This window comes from Brachionichthys hirsutus, unplaced genomic scaffold, assembly GCF_040956055.1.
Source record: "Brachionichthys hirsutus isolate HB-005 unplaced genomic scaffold, CSIRO-AGI_Bhir_v1 contig_976, whole genome shotgun sequence".
Taxonomy (NCBI): domain Eukaryota; kingdom Metazoa; phylum Chordata; class Actinopteri; order Lophiiformes; family Brachionichthyidae; genus Brachionichthys; species Brachionichthys hirsutus.
Window position 1 is genome coordinate 950132 of NW_027180316.1, and position 23676 is coordinate 973807.

Consider the following 23676-nt stretch of genomic DNA (forward strand, 5'->3'; position numbering starts at 1 on the left):
TGATTGGGGAAAATGAGGACAGGTACCCAAGAGGGCACAGCTGTCCCAAAGGCCTTTGGTGTTTTACTAATTAATGAATATGCTAATGGTTCCTGGCATATAACGTCCCCACTGTGCTGTCAAATGCTAAAAAAAACCGCATTATATTACTGCCCCGTGGTTGTCGTCAAGCGGTTTACGTCCATGACTGTTCAGACGCATATAAATGGATTTTCTACATCATGTGTGCAGAATATATATACAATCGCCCGAGTTTCAAGGCTGCTACCTAAGATTCATGTCATCGAATGAGAATTGAAGCTCAGTGGTGATTTTCCCACTATTTTAATATCTCACTCCTCCTCTGATCACATCCCGTCATGTTCTCCTCTCAGCCAATCATTGTTATTAATCATAAGCTGTCAGACTTTCAATAGACTGATGTCAGCCAGCTGTCCTTACAGTGCAGTCAGATTCACAGTCCACCTCCACCCCTTCACCACCACAACCCGGAACACCGCCGATCAAACCCCCACCCAGCAGAAGTTTGATTTTCATCCTGAAATTCACTTGTAATTTCCCTAAATCCCTGAAGATGGTTAACGCTTCAGATGCCTTCCCCTTGGTGATCTGGGTTAGAGTCTGCTTCATGTTGGGGTCGAACCACCCACTGATTACGTTCACACTCTCTTATTTGTTCTCTGCTTATTCAAATATGGCCACTCTCCTTCTGATCCCTGGCTTTTGTGGTGTTGACCTTTGACCTTTTGATGTAGACTGTAGAAACATCACCAATGTTTATTATAGTGGACATCTGTCAATAACTTGGCATTATTAGGATGAATCGTTGACTTAGAATAAGGTCTAAATGGATTTGGATAAATGGATATTTTAACCTTACCATTAAACTCTTTGATTACAAGACTTCCCACTCTTTTCCACTCCCACTGGACATTCCTGCCAAACTTGATAAAATTCCATGGCCCGGAGAGTTTTTGCTCATGATAAAGAGACAACCTGTCAGATAGCCCACAAGCAACTGAAACGCTGAATCGCTGGCAATAATGTCAAAATAAAGTTGGCTGTGATGATTAGACCTGGAAATTAAAATGGTTGCAAAGTAAATAAACACCACGGAGCAGGAAATGGAATTGCTCCCAAATTCCATCAAAGGTAATAATGATTTTGGATGCGACCCTTCCTTTTAGTTTCCAGCTTTGCCTTCTCATAATCATCTTTTTCATCAGTGTGGCATTTTTTTGGCAGCTCATTTCTGTATTAGTTAATGAATTGCACAAGAAAATTAAAATAAGACCACATCTCTTAGTAATTACATTTATAAAGCACTTATTAGCAACAGATAATAGGCTAAGTAATAAACGTAATGGCATGGAAGTCAAACAGTATGCAGTATGCAATACAGAATGTGCAATTATTACCCTGGGGTTTGCCTTTCAGGCTGTATGATGTCTTATTATAACATTCAATTTTACATTCTATTCTAGTCTATTTGATTTGTGTTTGATTGAGACTAATCACTTTAACACACATGGAAGAAAAACACATAATTGAAGCAGATTTATGAATATAAATTATGCGATTCGTAAGACTATGAAATTGATTTCATTAAAAGCCATTTTTGGATTTCACGCTGTAGTTTTCATACCTTTTTAGAATGTGGTGTGAAACCCAGCGAATCATGACAATGATGGTTCTTAATTTTAAATTTGGGTTATTTCTCCACAATAAACAACAGTGGAGCATCACCGGAAAACGGGGAATAAGGGAATTGAATGCAAATGCGACTGAACAATGATGTTAGCTGTAACTGCTACTATCTCCGTCCAATGAGCCGTGGAATATGATTGATCAGCACTTCTGTTTCCAATTCTGTAAAGTCGTGAACAAACGAACAGATTTTGGTGACATCTCATTAGTGCCTCACGTTCATATATCTTAGCTCAGCATATTACTCGGGACATCAGACTTGTCTCGCTCGCACACAGAGACACATAATACACTGGTTGTTACACGATCAAGAGGCATTAACAAAACTCAGAAAGTAAAAAAACAGCTATATAGTTACTGCAATTGGAGTTAACTGCTATTGTACAACTTGTGATAGTTGTACGTAAAGTAAATAACTGATTGGAATGGAGTAGAATAAAACATGATGCATCCTGGGTGCCCCTAATCACAACAATTGACTGTTGTATTGATTTCTAAGCTAATGATGGCCGCTACAAACATTTAAACCACAATGAATATAGAAAATCAATCTGTAACCTCAGCGAAGGATCAGATTTTTTTTAAAAACATTCAAGCGGGAATTCAAACAGGCATTCCAACTGTCTGCATCCCAAACCTCCTTTTGGGAATAAAACAAAGCCTGTTACCGTGGCTGCGTTATTAAAAGTTTCCAGAGGTTGCGTGTTCAGTGAGGCGTGTTCTAAATATTGTAACGCTGAACCTGGCCGTAATAAGTCTAATGGCAATGTGCAGTGGACATGCTGCCACACCAATGAGGTCTGTGGCCACAGAGATAAAAGATAGGGGGAGGAAGAGAGAGGAGAGGAAAAGATAATAAGAAAAAAAATGCACGTCACCTGTCATAGCGCTGTGCTGTGTACCCTGAGGACACGACCCTTTAAACAAAGCTAATCTGTATGTGCATGTGAGAGAGAGAGAGAGAGAGGGAGAGAGGGGGGGGGAGCGAGAGAGACATGTGAAAAGAGAGCCTTTTTACTCCAGTCATCTTTAAGCACTACTAACAGTAGCTAAAGCCCTATGGGCCTGTCCAGTGCATACACAGTCATTCATCACATGCACACACACACAGATATCAAACCCATTCATCACAACAGACAGGGTAAAAAGAAGAGGAAAGAGAGGAGGGAAGGATCCTCGCCTCAGACTGTATGAACAGTCCTTTAATCCGCCCCTATGGGAGCAACGATGCTGAGACGTGAGTTTAAACCAATGCTTTCCTGTGGTATAGCACACATGGCATGCACAGCTCTCTTGTGTTGTGCCTTTTTGATTTGCTTTGTGGTTTGGTAGCCAGGCATAAACAACACATTTTCATCTTGTCAATTTCACACATGGACAAGGCAGCTCCAGGTGCGACGGGATTTCCGGAACCGGCGTTTCTTTGAAGAGGATACCTCTGTTGTGACACATCACTGTGTGATTGATAAAACTGCGAATGTGAGTGGTCTGTCCTGCAAGCACTAAGTAGAGCACAGGTTTCATTATAGACGTGTGCATGTAGCAGGAACTGGGGGGAAAGCACAAAACATTATTGAACACCAAACGGTCTCTTCATTCTCTAAGGTGTACCTTAAAGCAGAGTTCTGGGACAATTGTCAATATCTTGCCAAATGGTGCAAAATCAGTGGAGCGCGGGCCAGACGAGCTGAACAGACGGTGGAGGATTGTTCGGCGCTGGCGGAGGCGTCGGCTCTACCGAGTACCATTCTAGTTTGAGTTTGGAAGGATCGGTGAGGATTTGGATTAACATTCAAAGGTAGCACTGCTGGAGTTCTCTATATGGTAGAACACACACACACACACACACACACACACACACACACGTTTTGTTATTGTTTACGTCCTGCCAGCTGAATAGGTCCGCAGCAATTAAGTGAGCCCACAAGATAAATAGAGCAGGAAATGACATCCCAACAGCCATTTCTCCTCCGTCTCACTCCTTACCTCAGTATTTCCTCACTCTTCCCTCAGCCCATCCATCTCTTTTTCCCGCCTGTCTCCTCCGTCTGTCCTCAGCGCCTGACCTCTCATCCCTGTTCCTCCGTACCGTTAAATTAAATTCGACTTGTTTCGATATGATTCAGTAAATCTGATTCACTTCAAGTCAGTTCAATACAGACTAATACAAGCTGGCTGTGGCTCAGCAGGGAGAGCCGCTCGGTGATTGCATGATTGTTGGCTTGAATCTCTCCTTCTAGTCCACGTGTCAAAAATGTCCTTGAAGAAGACATTTTAGTGCCGTTGGTGTCAGAAGGAGAGGAAATTTATTTGGACGAGCAGGGAAATAAAGTGCTCTATAACACCAGCATGCAGGAACTATGTCATAGGAAGGTCTCAATAACCTCAAGAGCTGAAAATAAGAGAAGCGGAGAGATTTCTTGAACAAAGATTCATCTCTGAATCGCTCGCCTGGTATTCAAAATGAGTTCTCACATGTTCGATCATGAAGAGTGGCGTGAACTCTACTTCCATCTTCCCTGAAAATGTACAAAATGAGGTGGTGCAGTAGCTCATAGATTACTTTAATTTGCAGTTGATAAAATAAATCCAGGCAACGCTGCTGCTGTTTTACCATAATGGATATTATAAGTGTTTAATCCCAAAAGCAGGAGTGGATAATCTGATCAAGAAAAAGGCAAGATAAGACATGCTGTTAAATATTCGATTATAAAGGAGAACGGAGGATATCACAAACGCATGTGTGCTTAATTTCTCTAGGTACGTTTTGAAATCACTTATTTTATATCTGCATTTGGGAGAATTTCCTTCATTCGTTTTCAAGACATTTACTTTAAATTCAAGGAACAAAACAATTTCATTTTAATAATGCAGTTGAAATGGCCTATTGATTTCGCAATGCAATCACAGCAACTCAGATTCCACTTAATCTACGGACCCCTCTAAGGGTAGAGCAAGCAGAGGAAGGAGTTGTGTGTCTCACATTGTGTTCTTTGTGTTTCAGCTGCAAGTTGTCTACGTGCACACAATCGAGCTGTGTTTGTCGCTGGCCTCTTTACCTCCTTGTTTGTAATGAAAAAGATTAGAATGCTAAAAGCTGAACATATTTTTGCTCAAACTGCCAAAAACAGATTTTTTTTTTTAATTCAAAGACCCTTGTACTTCCAATGGTGTCATACTGTCTCATAGCAACAGTAAGAGCCATGACTAGCACTTTCCCCAAGCATCTGCCAAGTGTTGCTGCTTGCTAAAAAATGTGTCTCGTATATCGCTTCAAGAAAGAAGGAAGACAGATATTTAATTAAGAGCATAGAAATGCATCTGTATTTATGCCATTTCCATGGCATGCCTCCTGCGTCTGCAGACTCTCTGGAATGTGACGGACCATGCAATCTCTGACATGCTTTTGGAGGAGAGTAAAGCCCATCGCTGCAGGGTAAAACCAGTAAAGCATCGATCACTTCAATGAAGGCCTTCTAAAAAGGCTCCTGTGTTGTTTCAGATTCATGAAAGTATGTACTGAAAAAATATGGCAGTTTCAACACGGACTTAATTATATTCAAAATGAGCATTTTCTGAGAGTAAAAAATAAACACATAGAGTATGGCAACATATAAAATACAGAACAGTACGGTACTGTAGCTATTTCCAGATCTGCGTGTGTAAAACACAAAGATGCGCACCTATGTGAGATTTTACACGGCATGCTATTCGCCGCATCATCCAGCTAGCAACAAGCGTGTGGAGTCGTTCTCATTGTGTCTACTTTGTGTAAAATATGTAATTCCAGCAGTAAATTCTCCAGGGGCTTCGTCCTAATTCTACCTGTCCAGAAAGCCTCCAAAGACAGGCCCCCAGAGGTCCCCAGAGGCGCATCCTGATCAGATGTCAGAGCCATCTCAAGTGTCTCCTTTGGAAGAGAAGGACCAGCTCTATTTCTAACTCCCTCTGAGTCTGTAGCTCCTCATCCTATCCAAGACAACTTGGATTCAGACTTGAAGGGAGGATTTGTACTTATGCTCAATTTTCAACTGAGTATATGAGAAAAGATAAGGATTGGAGTTCATCCATGATTCAATGGGTGAAAACGCAGTCAATAAAATGTGTGCTGCCAATATTTACATTTACGGTTGGTTCTACTTAGCAAGACAAATGGACTCGCCACTGATCCAAATCGTTATTTTCTTGGGCTGCTGGTATAAAATATAGTCTTTAGAGTCTTCATTGCATACAGATAAAAATCACGGATCAGATTGGACCTCCTTTCTGTCTAACTGTGTTTGCAAAAACCCACTGAATGAATAAAACCGAGCATCGTGTAATTAGCAAGATTTCATGTTCAACATGCAATGTGCAAAACCTGCCGTGCAGTGTGTGTCCGTTGTCTCAGCAAAGCTCATCTGAATAATAGAAGTTAAAAGGCTAGAAGAAGAGACAGGGAGTGTGTGAGGGAAGCAGGCATTTCCTTCACCTTGTTGCCGTGAACATCCATTGCTCTGCCCTCAGTGTAACTACACTTTGACTTCCACACACACACACACACACACACACACACACACATACACACGCACACACACGCACACATGGAAGGAGAGCAGCATGGTGAACCTCTGCAGATGAAAGCTTAACAGAACATTCACAAACACTCCCACGCGCTTGTGCTGCTAAACACACATTTCCCCTCGTCATTCAGGACAATCCATCGGAGCGTTAGACGAGCTGAACTAAAAGAAACCATTGAGACAAACATACATAAAATCAGGAATAAACACACACCCAAGGGTGTTCTTGTATAAAAAGCTTTACTGTGAAATTTCTTGATCTTCCTTGAAGCATTTGAGCTGACCTCTACAAAATGACAGCAGGCCAAATCTTCTTTGCACGCTCGCCTTGGTTTACGTGTGCAGCATTATTTGACAATGAAAAAAGGAATAAAGAATTAGCTCAAGAGGTTTTGCATTTCCAAAGATTTCCACATGCTATCCAAGCCTCTGTATTTCACAAAATATTTCAATTTACCTTGCAGCCTTTCCTGAGAAGAATTACAAGGTGGCCAGCAGACCTTCAATTTGACGCTGCTCTGGCAGCAGGAGACCGGGGAACTGTTATTATGGAATCATCTGCTAAAATATGGGGTATCTCAAGTCATTTAAATGTCAACCCACTCGTGGCGGTGGCAGATTTGAAAATAGAATGACAGGACTGTGAACACAGGATGAAGTGCATTTAGATAAGCGCAATGAAGAGCGCTCTCATCAGCCGCTGCTGAAGCTCCTTTGACCGAGGGGCTCGGTCTATTTTGCACCAGTGGAACTTTTGAGTGGTCGGCGAAAAAGATGCATGAGAGTGTACAGAGGAGCATCCAATGAATGAATAGGTGGGATCACAACATTGCTGGTTAACTTCCCGTGACAATATGGAATGCTTTATGGTTGTGCGCGTCCAACACAACACCCAACTCTTGACCGGCCTACTCTGGTGCTGCCACAGAGCATAGAGGTAAATCACAGGCATTTGTTTAAGCGGTTTCCTCTTTTATGCGTTTATCAATGTTTCAACAGCCAATAACAAGCATCTGCTTCTGTGGTGAACATATGCACATGTTTGGCTAATGTTTTCCCTCATAAGAAAATAGTCAACATTTAAGGTAACCTAAGCTGTTAACATTAGAGTCAAATGGATTTGAGGTCAGGTTATTGAAATTCAGAGCTGTCATTTATTCATTTTTTTCCTGAGATGGAAATCTGGTGCGTAGCAACGGATACAATAAGACAAAGCACCAGCATGTCCTTGCTGGAAAGCTGTCTGCAACAGATTTTTCCTCAACAGAGATTGTACATGAAAATAAATTGCATTCTTTCAATATAGCAACAGTATCCTAAATAGTTGTACAGCCAAAGCCAATTAATGCATGTGAATCTCCCCCCCCCCCTGCCTCCCCCCAAAAGACAACAACAACAACATAAAAATCCAAATAAGGACATGAACAGGGGTAATTTAGCCCCATGATTCCAGTAAATATAATCAAGGAGTTGGTTTGGGGGAAAACTATTTTCTTTGCTGGCCAACCAAATCCATTCTTGGGTTATGCCTCATCCACGGAAAATAATCAAAGTCAAATCAGCACTAATGACATTGGGAAAAAATAATTATTGTAGCTCTGCAATAAAGAAAAGATATAAGTAGTGTATGCAAAATGTTCTATGTTGCGTATTTACTGGTTTCAGGTCAGCTTCACTATTTTCTTTTTAGTACAAACTACTGTTGACACAAACTATTGACACGCATCCTGGGCCGATACACATATCATTACAAATGAACAGAGACACATTCAAAGCTCTATCTGCACATCATGCTCTCGGGAGCCGTGTTTGATAATGAGTCATATTCCCTCTTTCTTGAGGGTAAGCTGTTTGCATGCAGATAACCACATGCAGAGCGGGCAGATAATTGCACACAGAAAAAAAATGTCAGAAATGTGCCAAGACATGCGCAGGATACGAACAACCGTTTCGATGGATGGTTGAACGAGCACCAAGCAGTCAAATAGACATGCATAGATTCAGTAAATGATGCGTGTTCACCATCTATAATCTGCCTGAGAGAAAATATACTGAGTTCTACCCATTAATAAGAAAAAGCATGTTTCACAAGCTTAATGTGCGCTTGCTGTCACATGCATCTCGCTGTCCCATCTCTCATTTTCCCTCAGTTGGCAAGCGTTGTATCTTACGCTGCATCTGGAGCAGGAACATTGTGAAAAAAGTCAAGGGAGTTCAAAATGCAGAAATCATCTCATGAAATATAGATTTGCTCTATAAAAAGAAGCTACAATCTATATCCTCCAGTCTGTTTGAGGGGTTACTGCAAAACTGGAAACTGCATTGGAAGAGAATGACATTCAGCGTCTCCTAAGAGGGAAGATCGTCTTGATGATTTCCGATACAGATCTTCATTGGCTCTGTAGGAAAGCACAGGTTGATGCATTTTTGAGATTTTGTCACATTATGTGATCGTATTGCGTGCTTTGTCTTTGTCTATCCTCATGCATATAGTCCTAATTTATGAGCCTGTGAGGAGGTGGATGTTTGGATCCATAAGACACAATGCTGAAACAAAAGTCTCCTAAATATGAAATAGACAATTCTGATGATTCTACATATACTGCAGTAACTTTGTATGTTTTAGAATGCCATAAACGCTAAAGCTGAGTTGCCTGTTATTTTATTTCAAGATGAGCTAAAGATGCATTAAATAAGAACGATTTATTAGAAAATGTCTTGTGATTGCAGCTCAAATCTGTAATTCTCTTCAGGTCACGTAAATGCAGACTCTGCCTATAAAGCCTTTGTAGACTCGATGTACTTTGTAGAATTTCTATCAGATCTATTACATTTGCTTTTAAGAAGTTGCTGAGTTGATTTAGTGCATGGGGTTATTACTATAATGATTATATTTAAATAGAAAAAAACAAACTTTGGTGAGGATAGAAATATATTTTTTTCATTTGTTTAATCAAAGTTTACTCAGACATCATTCAAGGAATGATGTTATTCACACTTGAGTCAATTCTTTTAGCTCTGATCGAGGTCATGCTTGTTTATCTCACAGTTGGGAAGCTCTTCCTCACTCATTCAGACGAGGCTCAAACTCAGATAACCCCAGGTCTAACACATAAGACAATGAGACCTTGTTTAAAATGAAATGTCGTGTAGCATCACTGCTGTTGCCAAGGAATATTGATCAACCTTGACTGAAGACCGTCACCCCTAGACAATGGCTCTGAGGTCTCCACCCTAACTCTCATGCCACATCGTATGTTAACAAGCATCATAAAAAATGGTCGAAAAGCATCTGCGTATGAATTTAATCTTCATATAATTAGCAGAAACCGCCATCATAATGACAACAATATATGAATCCACTCCAATGTGTTATCAAATGCACCAATTATTATGTGCAGTACATTAGTCTGATTGATTTCACAAATTATGTTGGTGTAATTAAAAACAATTTGGCATCTCCTCCTGCGCAGTGTTTGCTTGTCCTCCTAATGTCTCACCAAATGTGATGCAGCTGAAAATAATGGCCAATATTGACCATATATTCTGTTTCTATTGCTCATAAGTCAAATACAATTCACATCTAGGCAATAAATAATCTTCCTTTCACCTTTGTCGCATGTTCTTGGACTGTCGGACACATGAGGATCCAGCAAACCCGTCCAAACTCCACACGGGAAGGCCCCAGGTCTGGATTCAAACTGCAAACCACCACGGCTCCACAAATAAACACCAAATAAAACCACATATTATGTCTCAAGGGATATGACATCCTCAAAATGGACAACTAGAGTGGCACAATCCTTTTAAAACTACATTTACTGCTATTTGCTTGCATAATGAAAGGAACAATTAATGGACACTACAAAATCCGGTCTTGAATAGTCCCCTGTGGCCATGCATAACAGAAATTCATCTTGGCTCTTCTTCGTTTTCTCTCTTCCAATCTCCCTCTCTCCTTCTCCCCAGATGACTCCTCTGACGATATTACCTTCCCATATGGAGAATATTACTCCAACATGCCATCTGTACCATCATCCTATCATCCCCTCCAGTGTCTGAGCACTTGTGTGTGTGTGTGTGTGTGTGTGTGTGTGTGTGTGAGGAATAGAGCCTCATGGAGAATCAGGAAAGGACGTGTGTGTGTGTGTATGCAGTACCATCCATGAATGAGATGGAGCCTTTAAGTGCATGTGAATTAGTTCAGTGTAATTCATGGTGTGTGTAACACTCCTGTGATGTTGAACTGTTGAAGCAGACAACAATATGTGTACAGCAGCAAGAGCTTCTGTGAGATGCATGGGATTAGATAAAAAAGAACATATACACAAATAGTACATTGTATGTACAATTTGTACATACACCCTATTTAGACCTCCTTTACCTTCTCTTCCACCTCTATTCTCTACACTGTCCAAGGAAGAAAGAAAGAATTGGGGACTTTCTGAGAGGAGTTTACATGTTCTGCCCGTGTCTGGGTTCTGTCATGGCAAAACATACATCGAGAAAAAGTCTAGAAATACAAACTTGTTCAAACCTTACAGGAACAGTCTAGACATGAATAGATGAATCTGGAATGGATAATGAGCAATGCCCTCTGTCTTAAGAAAATTCGACAAAAACAAAAAAGAGAAAGAAACAGCAGTGGGTCCTTCAGGCAGTTGGTAATCTCATTTAGAAGCACCCTCTGGTGACTCCTTCAACTAAAAGGGACCCAGATGGGGAGGATTTGACCTTGTGTTGAACTTTTCTGCGATGCTAAGGGGAACGTGGAGGCTCATCAAGTATTCTGAATCTGAATCAGATAATTTATATAATGACTATAGATGACTTGTGTTTTTAAGGAGCTCCAATTAAGACTTATTTCATGAGAGCTTCACAATAACAGGTAACAGTTGTGTCATAAAGAGCTCTAGACTCTGAGTGTCAACATCGCCAGTGTCATAGCCTGTGGAGACATATGTAGATCGTCACCGGATTAATTTAATTTAATAGTCTTAAATCTCTCGTAGATACGTCATCAGTAAAAAAAACAATATTAGATGGAAATTACCATACAAGTTAAAGTACCAAACTCTTTGTTCGGAGTGCCACATTTGATTTAGGAAATTATTAGCTACGAAGTAGTATTTTAATGGCATGATAGAGAACAATAAAGTTAAATAATCTCTCTAATATTAAAAGCACAGTAGTCCCAAATACAAGAAAAATCTCAATGATATCTGTAATCTGGACTAAATAATAATTACAGAGCACGATTTGTGGGTGTTTTTATGCTTTCAGGATAATGATGTCACAACCACACAGTGATCTTCTATGTTATAATGCACTGCAGTATCTGCAGAGGTAAATAAGTAGTTAATGCAGTAGTATAAATATAATACTGTGCTAATATCGTAATAATCCACAGGCACCTCCTTGTGAGGCAGCAAGTGGTGCCGTGTGGAGCTCGGGCCGCTCCTGCCTCAGGAGGAGGTGTCAGGTGGTTGAATGAAGATGATGTGCCTCAGCGGGGCTGGGGAGGGAGGAAGAACTCCCTCCAGTCAAAGAACAGCATGAATTGAAAACTAGGGCAGGAGAGTTTGTGTTTGTAATTATGATGGAGGTGATATTCTCCATCTTTCTATTCTTAAGAATGTAAGAATGTAGATATACCTGAGGTAAAAATAGAAACAAGGAAATATCCATCCACCACCGTAACTACCTGAAGGATCTGACACACACACACACACACACACACAGGCCGAGGTATACCAGTGAGCTTAACAGGATGAATACCAAAACTGTCAAGAAGACGCTGAATCCTAAGACCGGTAAACTCAAAAACAAAAACACATCCAAACGCTCACAGCGGCCATCTTCACTTCTGGCACTAAGGATGACTTGCTTCTGCTGCATTGCTGTGTGTTTGTGTGTGTGTGTTCTCATGCGCCTGCCCCCACAATAATCGGCACAGAGTGCGTAATGAATTATTTTTCTCTATTTCCCTGAGAGCCTTTCTCTCCTCTTATGAACCTTGCTCCCGCTCTGATCAGCTTAATAGCTTTTTTCTCTTCCTGCGCTGTCTCTTCCTATTTGTGTGTGAGATGAATTACCTAGGAATCTATTACTTTTGCTGAATACCAATTGGCCATTAGGGATGAATCGGTTCAGGGCCGACGCCGACTCTGAGGTGTGGGGAAAATCTTAATGTTTCCCATGAGCGAACAGGTTTTAATCAATAGTGACCGGCATGTATGAAGCGACATCACTCCAGTTAAAGGGGCAGTAGGGGTGTAGCTGAACTTAAATAATACAAGCACAGAGAGCATTTTTTGCAAGGGTCAGCATCTGTGTGGGAGGAGTGTGTCTTAAAGGTCATGCCTCTTATCTCTAGGTGAGTCTCGGTGAGGAGGTCTGAGTGGCAGCACTCATCAATATTAACTAATACCCTTCCTTTTATCCACATCATAAATCCATGGAAACAAACACACACACACGGGTGGGCGATGACAAGACAAACTGCAGGTGGATTCTCAAGATGAAGGGATGAGGTTGTACACTATGATCATATATGCCGTCTGACACCAAACGCTACTTCACAGTGAATGAGTAACGATGAACGATGGCAGAAAAAGAGAGGAGAGAAGTAGGAAAGAAGAAAGTGGTGAGCAGTCACGTAAATTAAAGATGCAAGAAAAGAAAGGAGGAGAAGCAGAAGATAAGACAACAGGGAAGCGCCACCTTTGCATTTCATGCACAAGAGGATGTTTGTTCAAGAAAGGAGCCGAGTGAAAGAGAAGAAAGGGAAGTGGAAATCCACTGCTCGGAACATGAAAGCAGCAACAGCTAAGCCCAGAGAGTGAAGGACAGCAAAAAGATGTCAAAGACAATTACAGTGTACATGGCTCTGTTCGGCACAAACGGCGCTGTGTTCAGCTGAAGGGGTTGGAAAACACTTAAAATCCCCTGTCATCTCGTTTCGTGCTTTTCATCTTCCAAACGCCGGAGCGTGAAAAAACAAACGCAGAAGAAAGAGACATTTCTAATGTTTACAGCGCAGTTATCGTGCCCGGCGGGAGAATAGAGGTCTTAATGAAATGCATTAGAGGAAGGCGGCCCATGCACTGGCGGAGTGTGTGCGTGGATATTAGTGCGTAGGTGTGAGTCAGCGAGTGGGTTAAGGAGACGCGGCCTGCCTTTTATCCCGGTGATGTCAGATTACCTGGAGGGAGCGTGGCTCTTCTCAGAGACTTCTGCATGGACTAATAATATTATTCACCATTCATTACTGACGGCGCTTGAACAAACAGGCGAGCAACATAAGGAGCTAACCTTGAATTCACAATAAACGCTTTCCATCGACCATCCTTCTGGCGGACATTCTCTACATCTAGTTGATTAAAATGTTTTTCCCTTTGCAGAAGCAGGCTGAACGCTGCGGCATTATGTGGGAGGATTTCACTCAACCAAGCTTCAGGCTCTCCAGCCTGTAACAACCTGGAAGAAGACTTGTCTCACTCTACCTTATCTCGCCTCAAGGACACGCACGCACACACACACACACACACGGGCTCATTAACTGAATTTTAGTGCTGCTTTTGTATCAGGGAATCAATTTCCAAACTGCATGTTACATTGGCTTTTACTTCGCCCTGATAAGAATGTTTTGTGTGTAGTTTGTCACATGTACAGCTCATAAATCAAACTAGACGGGGGCTGGACACACTCAGTGCCATATTACCATCCTATTAGTTACTACTATCAATGCCAGGTGTAACAAAAAAGAAGTGATAGCTTCCTGCATATTTTGTCAGTGAATCCTTTATTATTACAGGCTGAGGAGACCACTGCTCATAGAAGCCCTGTGATGGGAAAGAAAACTGTTAACACAATGGCTAACATGGAGCCAGGAAGCTGTGGAGCAGGATTTGAGATTAGCATATAGCTACAGAATCAATTTAAAGGAGAAGCACTTCCTACATGGCGTTCTGCTATCCATGTTTGTGATCTTTAGATTTCCTCTGGGAGACCTCGATGAGGAAAACCTGTGATTACTTATTAGTTGATAACAGCCTTTGTTTGAAAAGAAAAACGTCTGATATCGTTGGGATGGTGAACGTGCGTCATGATACCGGCATCAGATCAGAAATAAAATAATGTCTGATTGCATTTTATTTTCAAAAGCGTGTGAGCGAATTGTAATTATTTTTTTTTATTCTGAAAAAAATTGATTTTGGCTTTGGAAATATAAATCCATTACAATAAATTTGAAGATGCATATATTATATTTGATTATTAATAAAAACCACTGAAAATAAAAACAATGTTTTAAGCACTGGTGTCAATCATCCACTGACAATCCCTGGCTGAGCCTGTCGACTGATGGCAGGCTGCCTTCCTATCCATCTATTTTGTTCATAACTGCTATAAAAATGATGCAACAGAAGAGATTCTTCAGGGAGCAGTCAGGGGACACCAAATGAGCTTTGTATGTATGATTATAAAAACTAAATATTACTTCAAAATGAATGCCTAAATCCATCCCAGGAATACAGTTTCTTCTATGAGAAGTTTATCAAGAGTTTTATCAAGCAAAACCAAATTAGGATCTAATAAACTAGAGGCGCCCAATAAGTTAGCAAAGAAAATGCTAAACTTTTATTGCCACTATCCGCTAATTTCCCAGAACGTCTGCATCTAATGACTGTTAACCACCCAGTGTGTGTGAGACATCAAAGTTACTGCAACACATTCAGCTGTTTCTATTATTTTCATTCATATAGTCATTTTATTCTCACAGCTATGAATGTCAGGTACCGGGGTATTCAACCTAAACTGCGTGGCTCAGTCATTCAACCCTGGTTAAGTGTGAACACAATTGCAATTATAATATATATATATATATATATATATATATATATTATAATTGCAAAAAACAGCTGAATATATATATATATATTCAACTTCCTTAATGTTATCTTCACTTTCAACAATCTCGTCCAGCATCAGAATCACCTGGTAAAAACAAGCAGTTGCTATGGCGACCGCATGTATTGGCTACGCTGTAAAGACCATTAAAACAGAACTATACATCAAGCTTTACCTGCGACTGACCTTTGTCACTCCTGTGTTTACAGACTGTATTAACTGCATTACTGTTAAATTCACCAGATAACAACAATACGTTAAAATAAAAGGGGCAGCAGGTCAACTTCCTGCACTTTATTTTTACAGCTTGCCATTCTCCCACACAGCAGCGTTTATGCAATCGATTCACCCTGCCTGCTACTGAACGCTGGTCTCGTATGATGCAGATCCTGGTGCTGCAATTGCACTGAGATCAGTGTTGCGTGTTAATGGCCAACGGGAGATCCAAGGAGGTGCACAGAGGTGATGTGTAAATATTTCACTAAAATACCATTTTAATGCAAATGCAGCAAATCAATAATGTTAAGATGGGAATTTGAGCACAGGTCTAATATACCATCCCTAACTCGGACACATAATCGCCTTTGCATTTCAGCGCTCATTATCTCTGTCCTTGACTGACAGAACCAGACTGACACCTCAAGGATATTGTGACAGAGACAGTTTCTGTCAAAGATAATCAGGTGCAGACTCCATCTAAATGCATTAGCAGTATAGATCTGTGAGTGATTCATTATAGACATGATCTACTGTACATTAACTCGATGAATTATGAGGAAATCAACCGTGTGAACCACCACGGCGTGCATCATCCTTATCCTCATGCATCACTGCAGCTGTACAGCAGCTTTCAGAGCAGAGCAGAGTACAAGCTCTGTTTTGTCTTTATTTCAAAAAAGATTTGAAGCAGAAGAATCATCCCACATATCAAGACTCACATTTACAGTCATAGCAGCACATTGTTGTGTTTCTCAGCTGTGGGATCATAGATCAGCCTTCACCTCTCCGTTTCGCTCTCCTCCATCCCTAATTCACCTCATCACTTTCAGTCTATCTTCACATTCGCTCTTAGCTGGTTGTTTTCCCACCCGCGCACACAGTTGCATTCACGCGCACACACACACACACACACTGCAGCTTTTTGTCACACGTTCATTATTTTCTATAAGCCAGTGACCTGAGACGAAGTGGCGAGCCCAGTGGAATAATGCAGCGCAGGCACAACAAAAGATACACAAATACAAACACCACAAGGACAGAGTGAAGAATGAATACACCACTACATGGAGATATGTGTTTATGTGCTACAAAATTAACAGGTGCACCGATATGCATGCAAACACAGGAAAGAACACGGAGAGGTTCATAAATGCATGTTTGACTATGAGACAAGAAAAGCAGCTGTAGTTCTTTGTGAAAAGAGAAAATGGCAGGGACGAGGGATTTTTTTTTACGATCCGTTCACGCTTCCTGAATACCAGAATGGGGAGGAACCGGCCAAGGTCAGAGGCAGAGGTCCCTATTCTAATGTGAAGCGTTTTGTTCACCACCCAGAGCAAGAGTCAGGGATTAATTTAGAGATCCATTCACCACGCCTCTGCGTAGGGGAGCGCGGGCACAGAAATGATGAGGGGTTGAGAGACGAAGGAGGAGAGAGAGGGACAATATGAGGAGACAAGGGGGTCAGTAACAGAGGAGAGTTAGAACAAGTGTAAAGCACAAGGGCAAGAGCCAGATGGAAAGAGTGATAGGAAGGTAGAGGGAATTGGTGTAGAATGTGGAGAGAGAGCAGAAAGTTCACATTGAAGAGTTTCATTTCCCAATCTCTCCTGCTGTTGGGCCTGTGTGTGTGTGTGTGTGTGACTATGAAGGAATAGACCTAACCAAACAGAAAGAGAGGAAGACAAAATGAAAACGGTATGACAGTAACAAGATGCCATCCAAAGGCCGAAGGATGAAACTGACTCTGTATAAACGTGTGCGAGTCCCACAAAAAGGCCCAAACCGTCTCTCCACACCGTCCACGAAGGCATAAATCTTTAACATTGGTCATAAGTATATGGTTTCATTTTTAAATAGGTTGCTTAATTACCTCAAACAGCTGGGCTCGAAATCCGTTAGTTTAACCCAGCTTACCCCAACAGGAATAAATTGCACATTTGACGGGGAGCGGTTTCAGCAACGCTTGAATAAACTTTTAGCATATTAGAGAGCACATCCAGTTTTCACTGCACTGGGACGGAAAATAAGGGATTTAATGGTAAGGAGCACGCCTGCCAGTGTTTTTATAGCTGTTGATGGATTTTTAAGGATGGACCATAAAACTTGGTACTGGTATCACTGGTGTCCTGCTGACCCCCAAGTCTCCACTGGGACGTTCAAATGTTTGTCATTGTCAGTTTCGGACTGTCAATGAGAACCGCTCATTTTTAGTGTCTGACAGTTCGTGACCAATGTTCCCTCTAAGGTGCGCTCGTGTGTAATTACGCACAGCTGATACGGTCTTCGCGCAGCAAAAATCTGCGTTGCGCACTAAAAAAAATACAACCTAAATTGAAAATAACATAAACACGTAAAAATTAATTCTGCGCTATTTTCCACTGTGCTTCAGTGAGTGACCGGTGACTGGCTGCTCCGGCGAATGATGAGATTCACGTAAATCTTTACGCAGATCATCAACGTAATTGATCGACGTCCTAATGCGCCGCCGCCGCAGGTGTTTTAGCTAACAAAGCGGTGTGGCCGATGTGGAGGGAAGACACGCTTATGATACGAAGTGCTGCTTATGTCAACCCTTTATGACAATGACAAAAACAACGGACGGTGGCAAATCATCTCACCAAGCCAGAGTAAAAAGGAAAAGCGATTCTCTTAAGATGGAATGAGCACAATGTCTGAGCGCAAACAGAAGAAAAAACGGTGGAACTGGGTGTGATTTTTACTTTTTCAAGCGACGCTCGTTTTCCATTGTGAAAGAAACAGACAGGAGTTTTGTACCGGAACAAAGTGCGCAACCAGTGGAGAAGTGAGACGGACACAGGAAAAACTAGGTTATAAACTGTGTTTTGCAGACGAGGAGTTACAGGACTCTCGCGAGACCACAGCACACACATTGCTTGTTGATTTTTATCTCTTGTTTTATGTTATTTAATTTTATACTATTATGCACTTTGATATTTGCTTTCAAATGTTAAATGTGTTTAAATGAAATGTATTATTATGGCGTTGTCCAACCAAGGGACTGCTCAGGGTGTTCGTGTGTTTGCTCAGACACATGACAAATTAGAGGGAACATTGGTGGTGACGTTCAATGTCAAGTGCACGGTTGTAGTCACTTCTGCATGAGAACGTTCTTCACCCTACTTTGGTTTAAAACAAAGCTCTCTGGCTTTAACAGCATACGGCTACACAGTATGAATTTGTTACGACTAAAACTCTGGCGGGTCACTGAGGTTGAAGTGGATGTAGCAGCAACAAGGCTGGGAGAACAACGACAGAATGAATTTTCCTGCAGACGCCTTTATATATCTCAGCTGCCAGAGCTTCAGGTCATGCAGACATTTTAAAACACCTGCTGGATTTGGTTCAAATTACATTACATTTCAAACTGATTGAGCCTAATCCTCTCCCATAACACCCCATTTACTCACTGTTAATAGAATTTAAACTCCTTGCATTACAATATATAATAGATACCTGCATGCCCAGGGTGTACAGTCCCACTCAAAATGTTTAAATAGATGCAGCATGTGATGATGCTTGGAGCTATAGGTGGGAGAAAGTGTAGGCTGAAAATCTATGTAAGTTAAAATCATTGAAGATTGCATTGACGAGTCTAATCGCTCATGTGGGGCCATTATACAAGAGCCAAGGAATTGCTTTGTCCAGTTTTTATCATTTGGTGTGGCTTGCATTTGGCTGCAGTTAAATCCTATGCTAATGGAACCTGGTGTTGTAAACGTATTGTCCCCAGGTGAAACATAACACCGCTCAATTACCAGAGATTACTGGAAACCTTACAGAGTTGGAATCGCTCTTCTGAAAAATATCATCTTGCATTTTCTGTAGCTTTGCCCGACAGTTGAGCGGCCTGTGTCTCCAGTCATCATGGAGATACGTTAGGAATCGTGTTAAACGCTGTAACATAATATCACAAGGAGAAGTACTCCATTGTTTTATTGATTCTGTTTGCTCCTCCCACAGTTAACATCACCTCCGGTCGATTGGATGAGATAAGCAGGTCTACAGATCAGTACAATCGCTCAGAATTGCATCCCATATACCGGTAAGGTGGAAGCACATTTTGAGCGTGTTACTGAAGGCACGTGATATAGCTGTGTACACCCTTGTATTATAAAGGAAATTAATTTTCATATTATCAAGCCAACCTCATTAATCAACATAACCGCCACACACAGAGGCACGCCACTCTAATTGCTGTGATTGTGCTGAATCAAAGAGCGAGCGCTAACATAACCGTAGCCTGTTCTCCTGCACCGATATGAGTATATCGCACCAGGAGGAAGACGACAGCGAGAAATGCATGGTGGGTATCTATTAAAGATTCTCTCTAATTTCATTGAGGCAAATACTCGCAAGCACACACCAAAGACACTCAGGAAGCATCATTTATTTAGATCAATCTGGTGCAAACACTTCAGCAGGTGCCAGAGAGCAAGAAACCAAATGTCTTAAGTCCACAGAGGGCTACAGCACAGGTAGAGAAAGTCCACCCACCAAATATGTGCAGTGCAACACGCAATTTCCTTTTGATGACAGCCAAACATGTTTGGATTGGATCCAGCAAACATCACATACATTCTCTTGCAGGCTTCTCGGTCAAGAGGGAGTGCGAGGGATTAGATTTCAACTCTCGACGAACAGACAGGGATGTCAAAAGATTAGCCGTCATCCTTCTAAACATCAGAGAGGTCGTTTGCAGCAACTGCTCATCTCTGTTCTGAACACAAAGGACCCATTTTCATCACAGTTTCCAACTGTTCCGAGACTAATTTTATAGTTGCATTAAGCTATAATTGTGATGGGTGATATTACACTCTTCGCAGATGGGATGCTGCTAGTTGGGAAAAGATGTGAAGCACATACGGCATGATTAAAAAACAGTATTGACCAGAATTGGCAAAATTGATCACTGAAATGGCCTTGAAATGCCTGGCAGGGAGAGTTTTTATGTCAAAGTCATTAAAATGTGATTTGGGATTTAAAATCAACATTTCAGAATGACGACTTCTTAGACCAGCCAGATTTTAAACCACTTCCGTGAAGGACCACTAAAACAAAGATGACAACATTGCAATATGAGCCTTTAAACAACATGTAATCAATCTTTACAGTCAGAAAGCAAAGACTGAAATTTCCATCATGGTGACAGCAAAAATTAAAAAAAGAAAATAGAATTTTAAGTCCCTTGCAGGAATTTTTGTACTTACAAGCATTGGTGACGGCAAAGCTGTTGGCGGTCTCTATATTGTCGACATGCGGGACCAGATTAAAGGGAGCTTCGGTAGCATTGGGGCTGGTGTTGTGAAGGAAGATGGCTAGTCGGAACGCCGTATACTCCTGATCAGTATTCCTGATGAACAACCCACCTGGAGAGAGAGTGACAAAGAGAGACGGCGAAGATAAGCCCATGACGGCGAGGAGAGCACATGAGTTATTGTGGGGTGGAGAGTGTTTGGATGGCATGGGGAGAAATGTGGAGAATGAAAGATAAATGGCATGGGAGGGGGGGGGGGGGGGGGATAGAAAAAGCCAAGATCTTCATTAGCTTTGCTGCTAAACATCATTTGTCTTTCAGCACGCCCTCCCTCACAAACACACATAACCATGAGAAACAAAGACACTTGTATACCCACGTTGACTACTTCGCTGATGAAATGAGAGAAAGGAGGAGAGGGACAGGAGGAGAGGAGCGTAAAAAGAAGACAAGTGAAAGGCAAGCAGTCAAAGGGATAATGAGTTGGAGCGGGCAGATAAGACAACCCGATCAGAAGGTGTCATCTTAATAAGGGCGGAGCATGGGCCACGCTGGAAGAAAGGGAGGCGGAGGCGAGCTCTAAATGTCAGTTGGCCTTTAAAAATGAGAATGTCTCTCAATATGCCCCCCCCCCCCCCCCCCCCGACAAAGTGAAAAATTATTACGGGGGGAGAGAAGATAAGATGCAGTGAAGCTGATGGCATGGCATCCAAAAAGAAAAAGAAACAGAGGATGAGGATGAGGACCGACGTGACCAGAGATAAAAGTCATCCACTGTATCTAATATTTTCATTACTAGTATTGAACCTGGTGTCGGGTTGTACTGCTACTGATATCACTGCTATAAATGGCTGTGATTTAAGCTCAACGGGATCAGACTCAACTCAACTGGACTGGACTGGATTACACCGGCAGGCCGTCCAGCCTCGACGTTGTGTTGGAAGAGAGTGAGCTGCGTTTCTCAGACTTGCTCTGCATGCCTTTTAGAAGACCAGTAATCAAAGACAGACACTAAAAAAACCAAGATGCACTCTTCAGTTTATGTGTAAATGCACATGTGTATGGCTTATGTTGAGGCACACACACACACACACTTCGACCGCATGAGGAGTGGAGAAGTTTCTTGATATCGCACCAGTTTCTGTAAGATATTTCACCAACATTCTCCTCTGTTTCAGTCTCTGACTGTATTGTCTTACACATGTAAGGATAATGCACATGTGTGTGTGTGTGTGTGTGAGTGTGTGCTTCCACTGACATTACACTAATGTGCAATGCAGAGATATGCAAATAATTCCTTGAGTGAACTGAAGAGCCCAGTGAATGATTCCGTGTGTATCAGTGGGGGAGAAAGAAAGCGTGCACGTGTATGCTGACATGCTTTTTGCAGTGTGTGTGTGCTCACATGCATGCATTTTCACATGTGCTTTCCGTGTCTGCACCCGTACTCTGCAAACGAATGTGAATTTGCAGCTGTGTACTCAGCATGCATCATGTGTGCATTTTTATGACTGCATGTGTATAGGCATGAAGATAAGTGTGTGTGTGTGTGTGTGTGTGTGTGTGTGTGTGAAGCAGCAGCTGCATTATTGGCAGCTGTAGGGTGACAGAGTCAAGGAGTCGATCTCATTATAAGACCTCCCCACTCCCCCACAAAAGGAGTGATGCAGTGAATTAATTATCACACATATGCCTGTAGAAGTGTGTGCGCTTGTGTGTGTAAGGGAGAGAGAGAGAGAGAGAGAGAGATGATGTGGTCTGTATGCACTAAGACGGATGAATCCAGGTTTAGTTAACTTTATCTCTAAACTGTAAGGTGGGATGAAAGATAGGCTTCTCTCTCTGAGAGGAGAGGAGCTGAAAAGGGGCAGGGGGGGGAGAGAGAGAGAGAGGGGGGGGGGGGGGGGGGGGGGGGACTGCAGGGTCTTAATAGTGATGAAGACTGAAGGAACAAAGCTCGCTGATGCATTCAAGGACGCCGAGCAGCCTTTACAACTCACAAATAAAGTAAAAGGATAGTGCAGAGTAAAGGAGTGAGCGCGCAGCTATATATGAAACATACAAGTCACAGCAGAGACGATGCGTCAGATCTCACGTGAGCGCAAAGACATTTCCATAAAACCAAACAGAAATAAGATTATTTAAACGTCTACATTCATTTCTTAATTCTTTAATTCTTGCATGAAATTAAATAGTTTTTAGTGGCTGTGTTTTGGAGCGTGCCGGTCCAAGCTCCTTTAATGGGTGAGCGCTGTGTGCCAAAATCCACTAAAATTCAGTCTTAAGTGTCCGTGCGCAAAAACCAGCAACTCACCTATCTGCACAGAACTAGGGAAAGCCCCCATCGCCAATCCACAAAGGGCGGAATACACCCCGAGAAAGTGCCAATAAAAAATTATATTCCTCATTTTTTCTGTCCTTCAATCCCTTCAGAAACTGTTGAGAGACATCGAGGTGGGAGAAGGGAGAACGGGAAACGGCGTAAGAAAAAAAAAGAAAGGGCAGCAGAAGAAAGAGGTTTTCCCCTCGTTTGGTCCAGCGGTATCCTTATTCCATGGTTGGCTCGTTCGCTCCCGTCGTTTCTTCCACAGCAGCAGTGTCTGCTCCGGAGAGAGCTGTGCGTCCGGTGCGCATGCAAAGACGCGGCGAGAGAGAAAGAGTGGGGAAAGTCGCTAGAATGACTGGCGAGCGCGGAGAACAGTCTGCATGAAGGGACTGGACAAGCGCGCCCCGTCTCTCTCCTCCTCTCTTAACCCTCTTCAGATGCTCGGCTTCTCTCTCTTCACACTAACCCCTCTCCTCATCTCCATCGCGCTACTGTCTTGAACTCGCGCCAACAATTCATCTCAAACGCTTCAGCAATGGGAAAGGCAAAAACAGGATTCCTTTGACTGTGCGTGTTTGCGCTCACTACTTTTGATCTTATCTCCTTTTTGTGAGCTTCAATTTATCTGCAGCAGGACTAATGTTTAATATCCGCAACCACTTCCCCAAATAATG

General features: G+C 42.0%; 1 protein-coding gene across 1 annotated transcript in view; it reads right to left on the bottom strand.

The window, feature by feature from the left end:
• Positions 1-23084, bottom strand: part of LOC137912514 (glutamate receptor 4-like) — a 71513-nt gene extending 48429 nt beyond the window's left edge. The window contains exons 1-2 of the mRNA XM_068756665.1: positions 22991-23084; positions 20630-20788 (exon numbers count right to left, since the gene is read on the bottom strand). Coding sequence (XP_068612766.1) covers positions 20630-20788; positions 22991-23084 — 253 coding nt within the window. The remainder of the gene's footprint in view (positions 1-20629; positions 20789-22990) is intronic.
• Between the last annotated feature and the right edge of the window lie 592 nt (positions 23085-23676).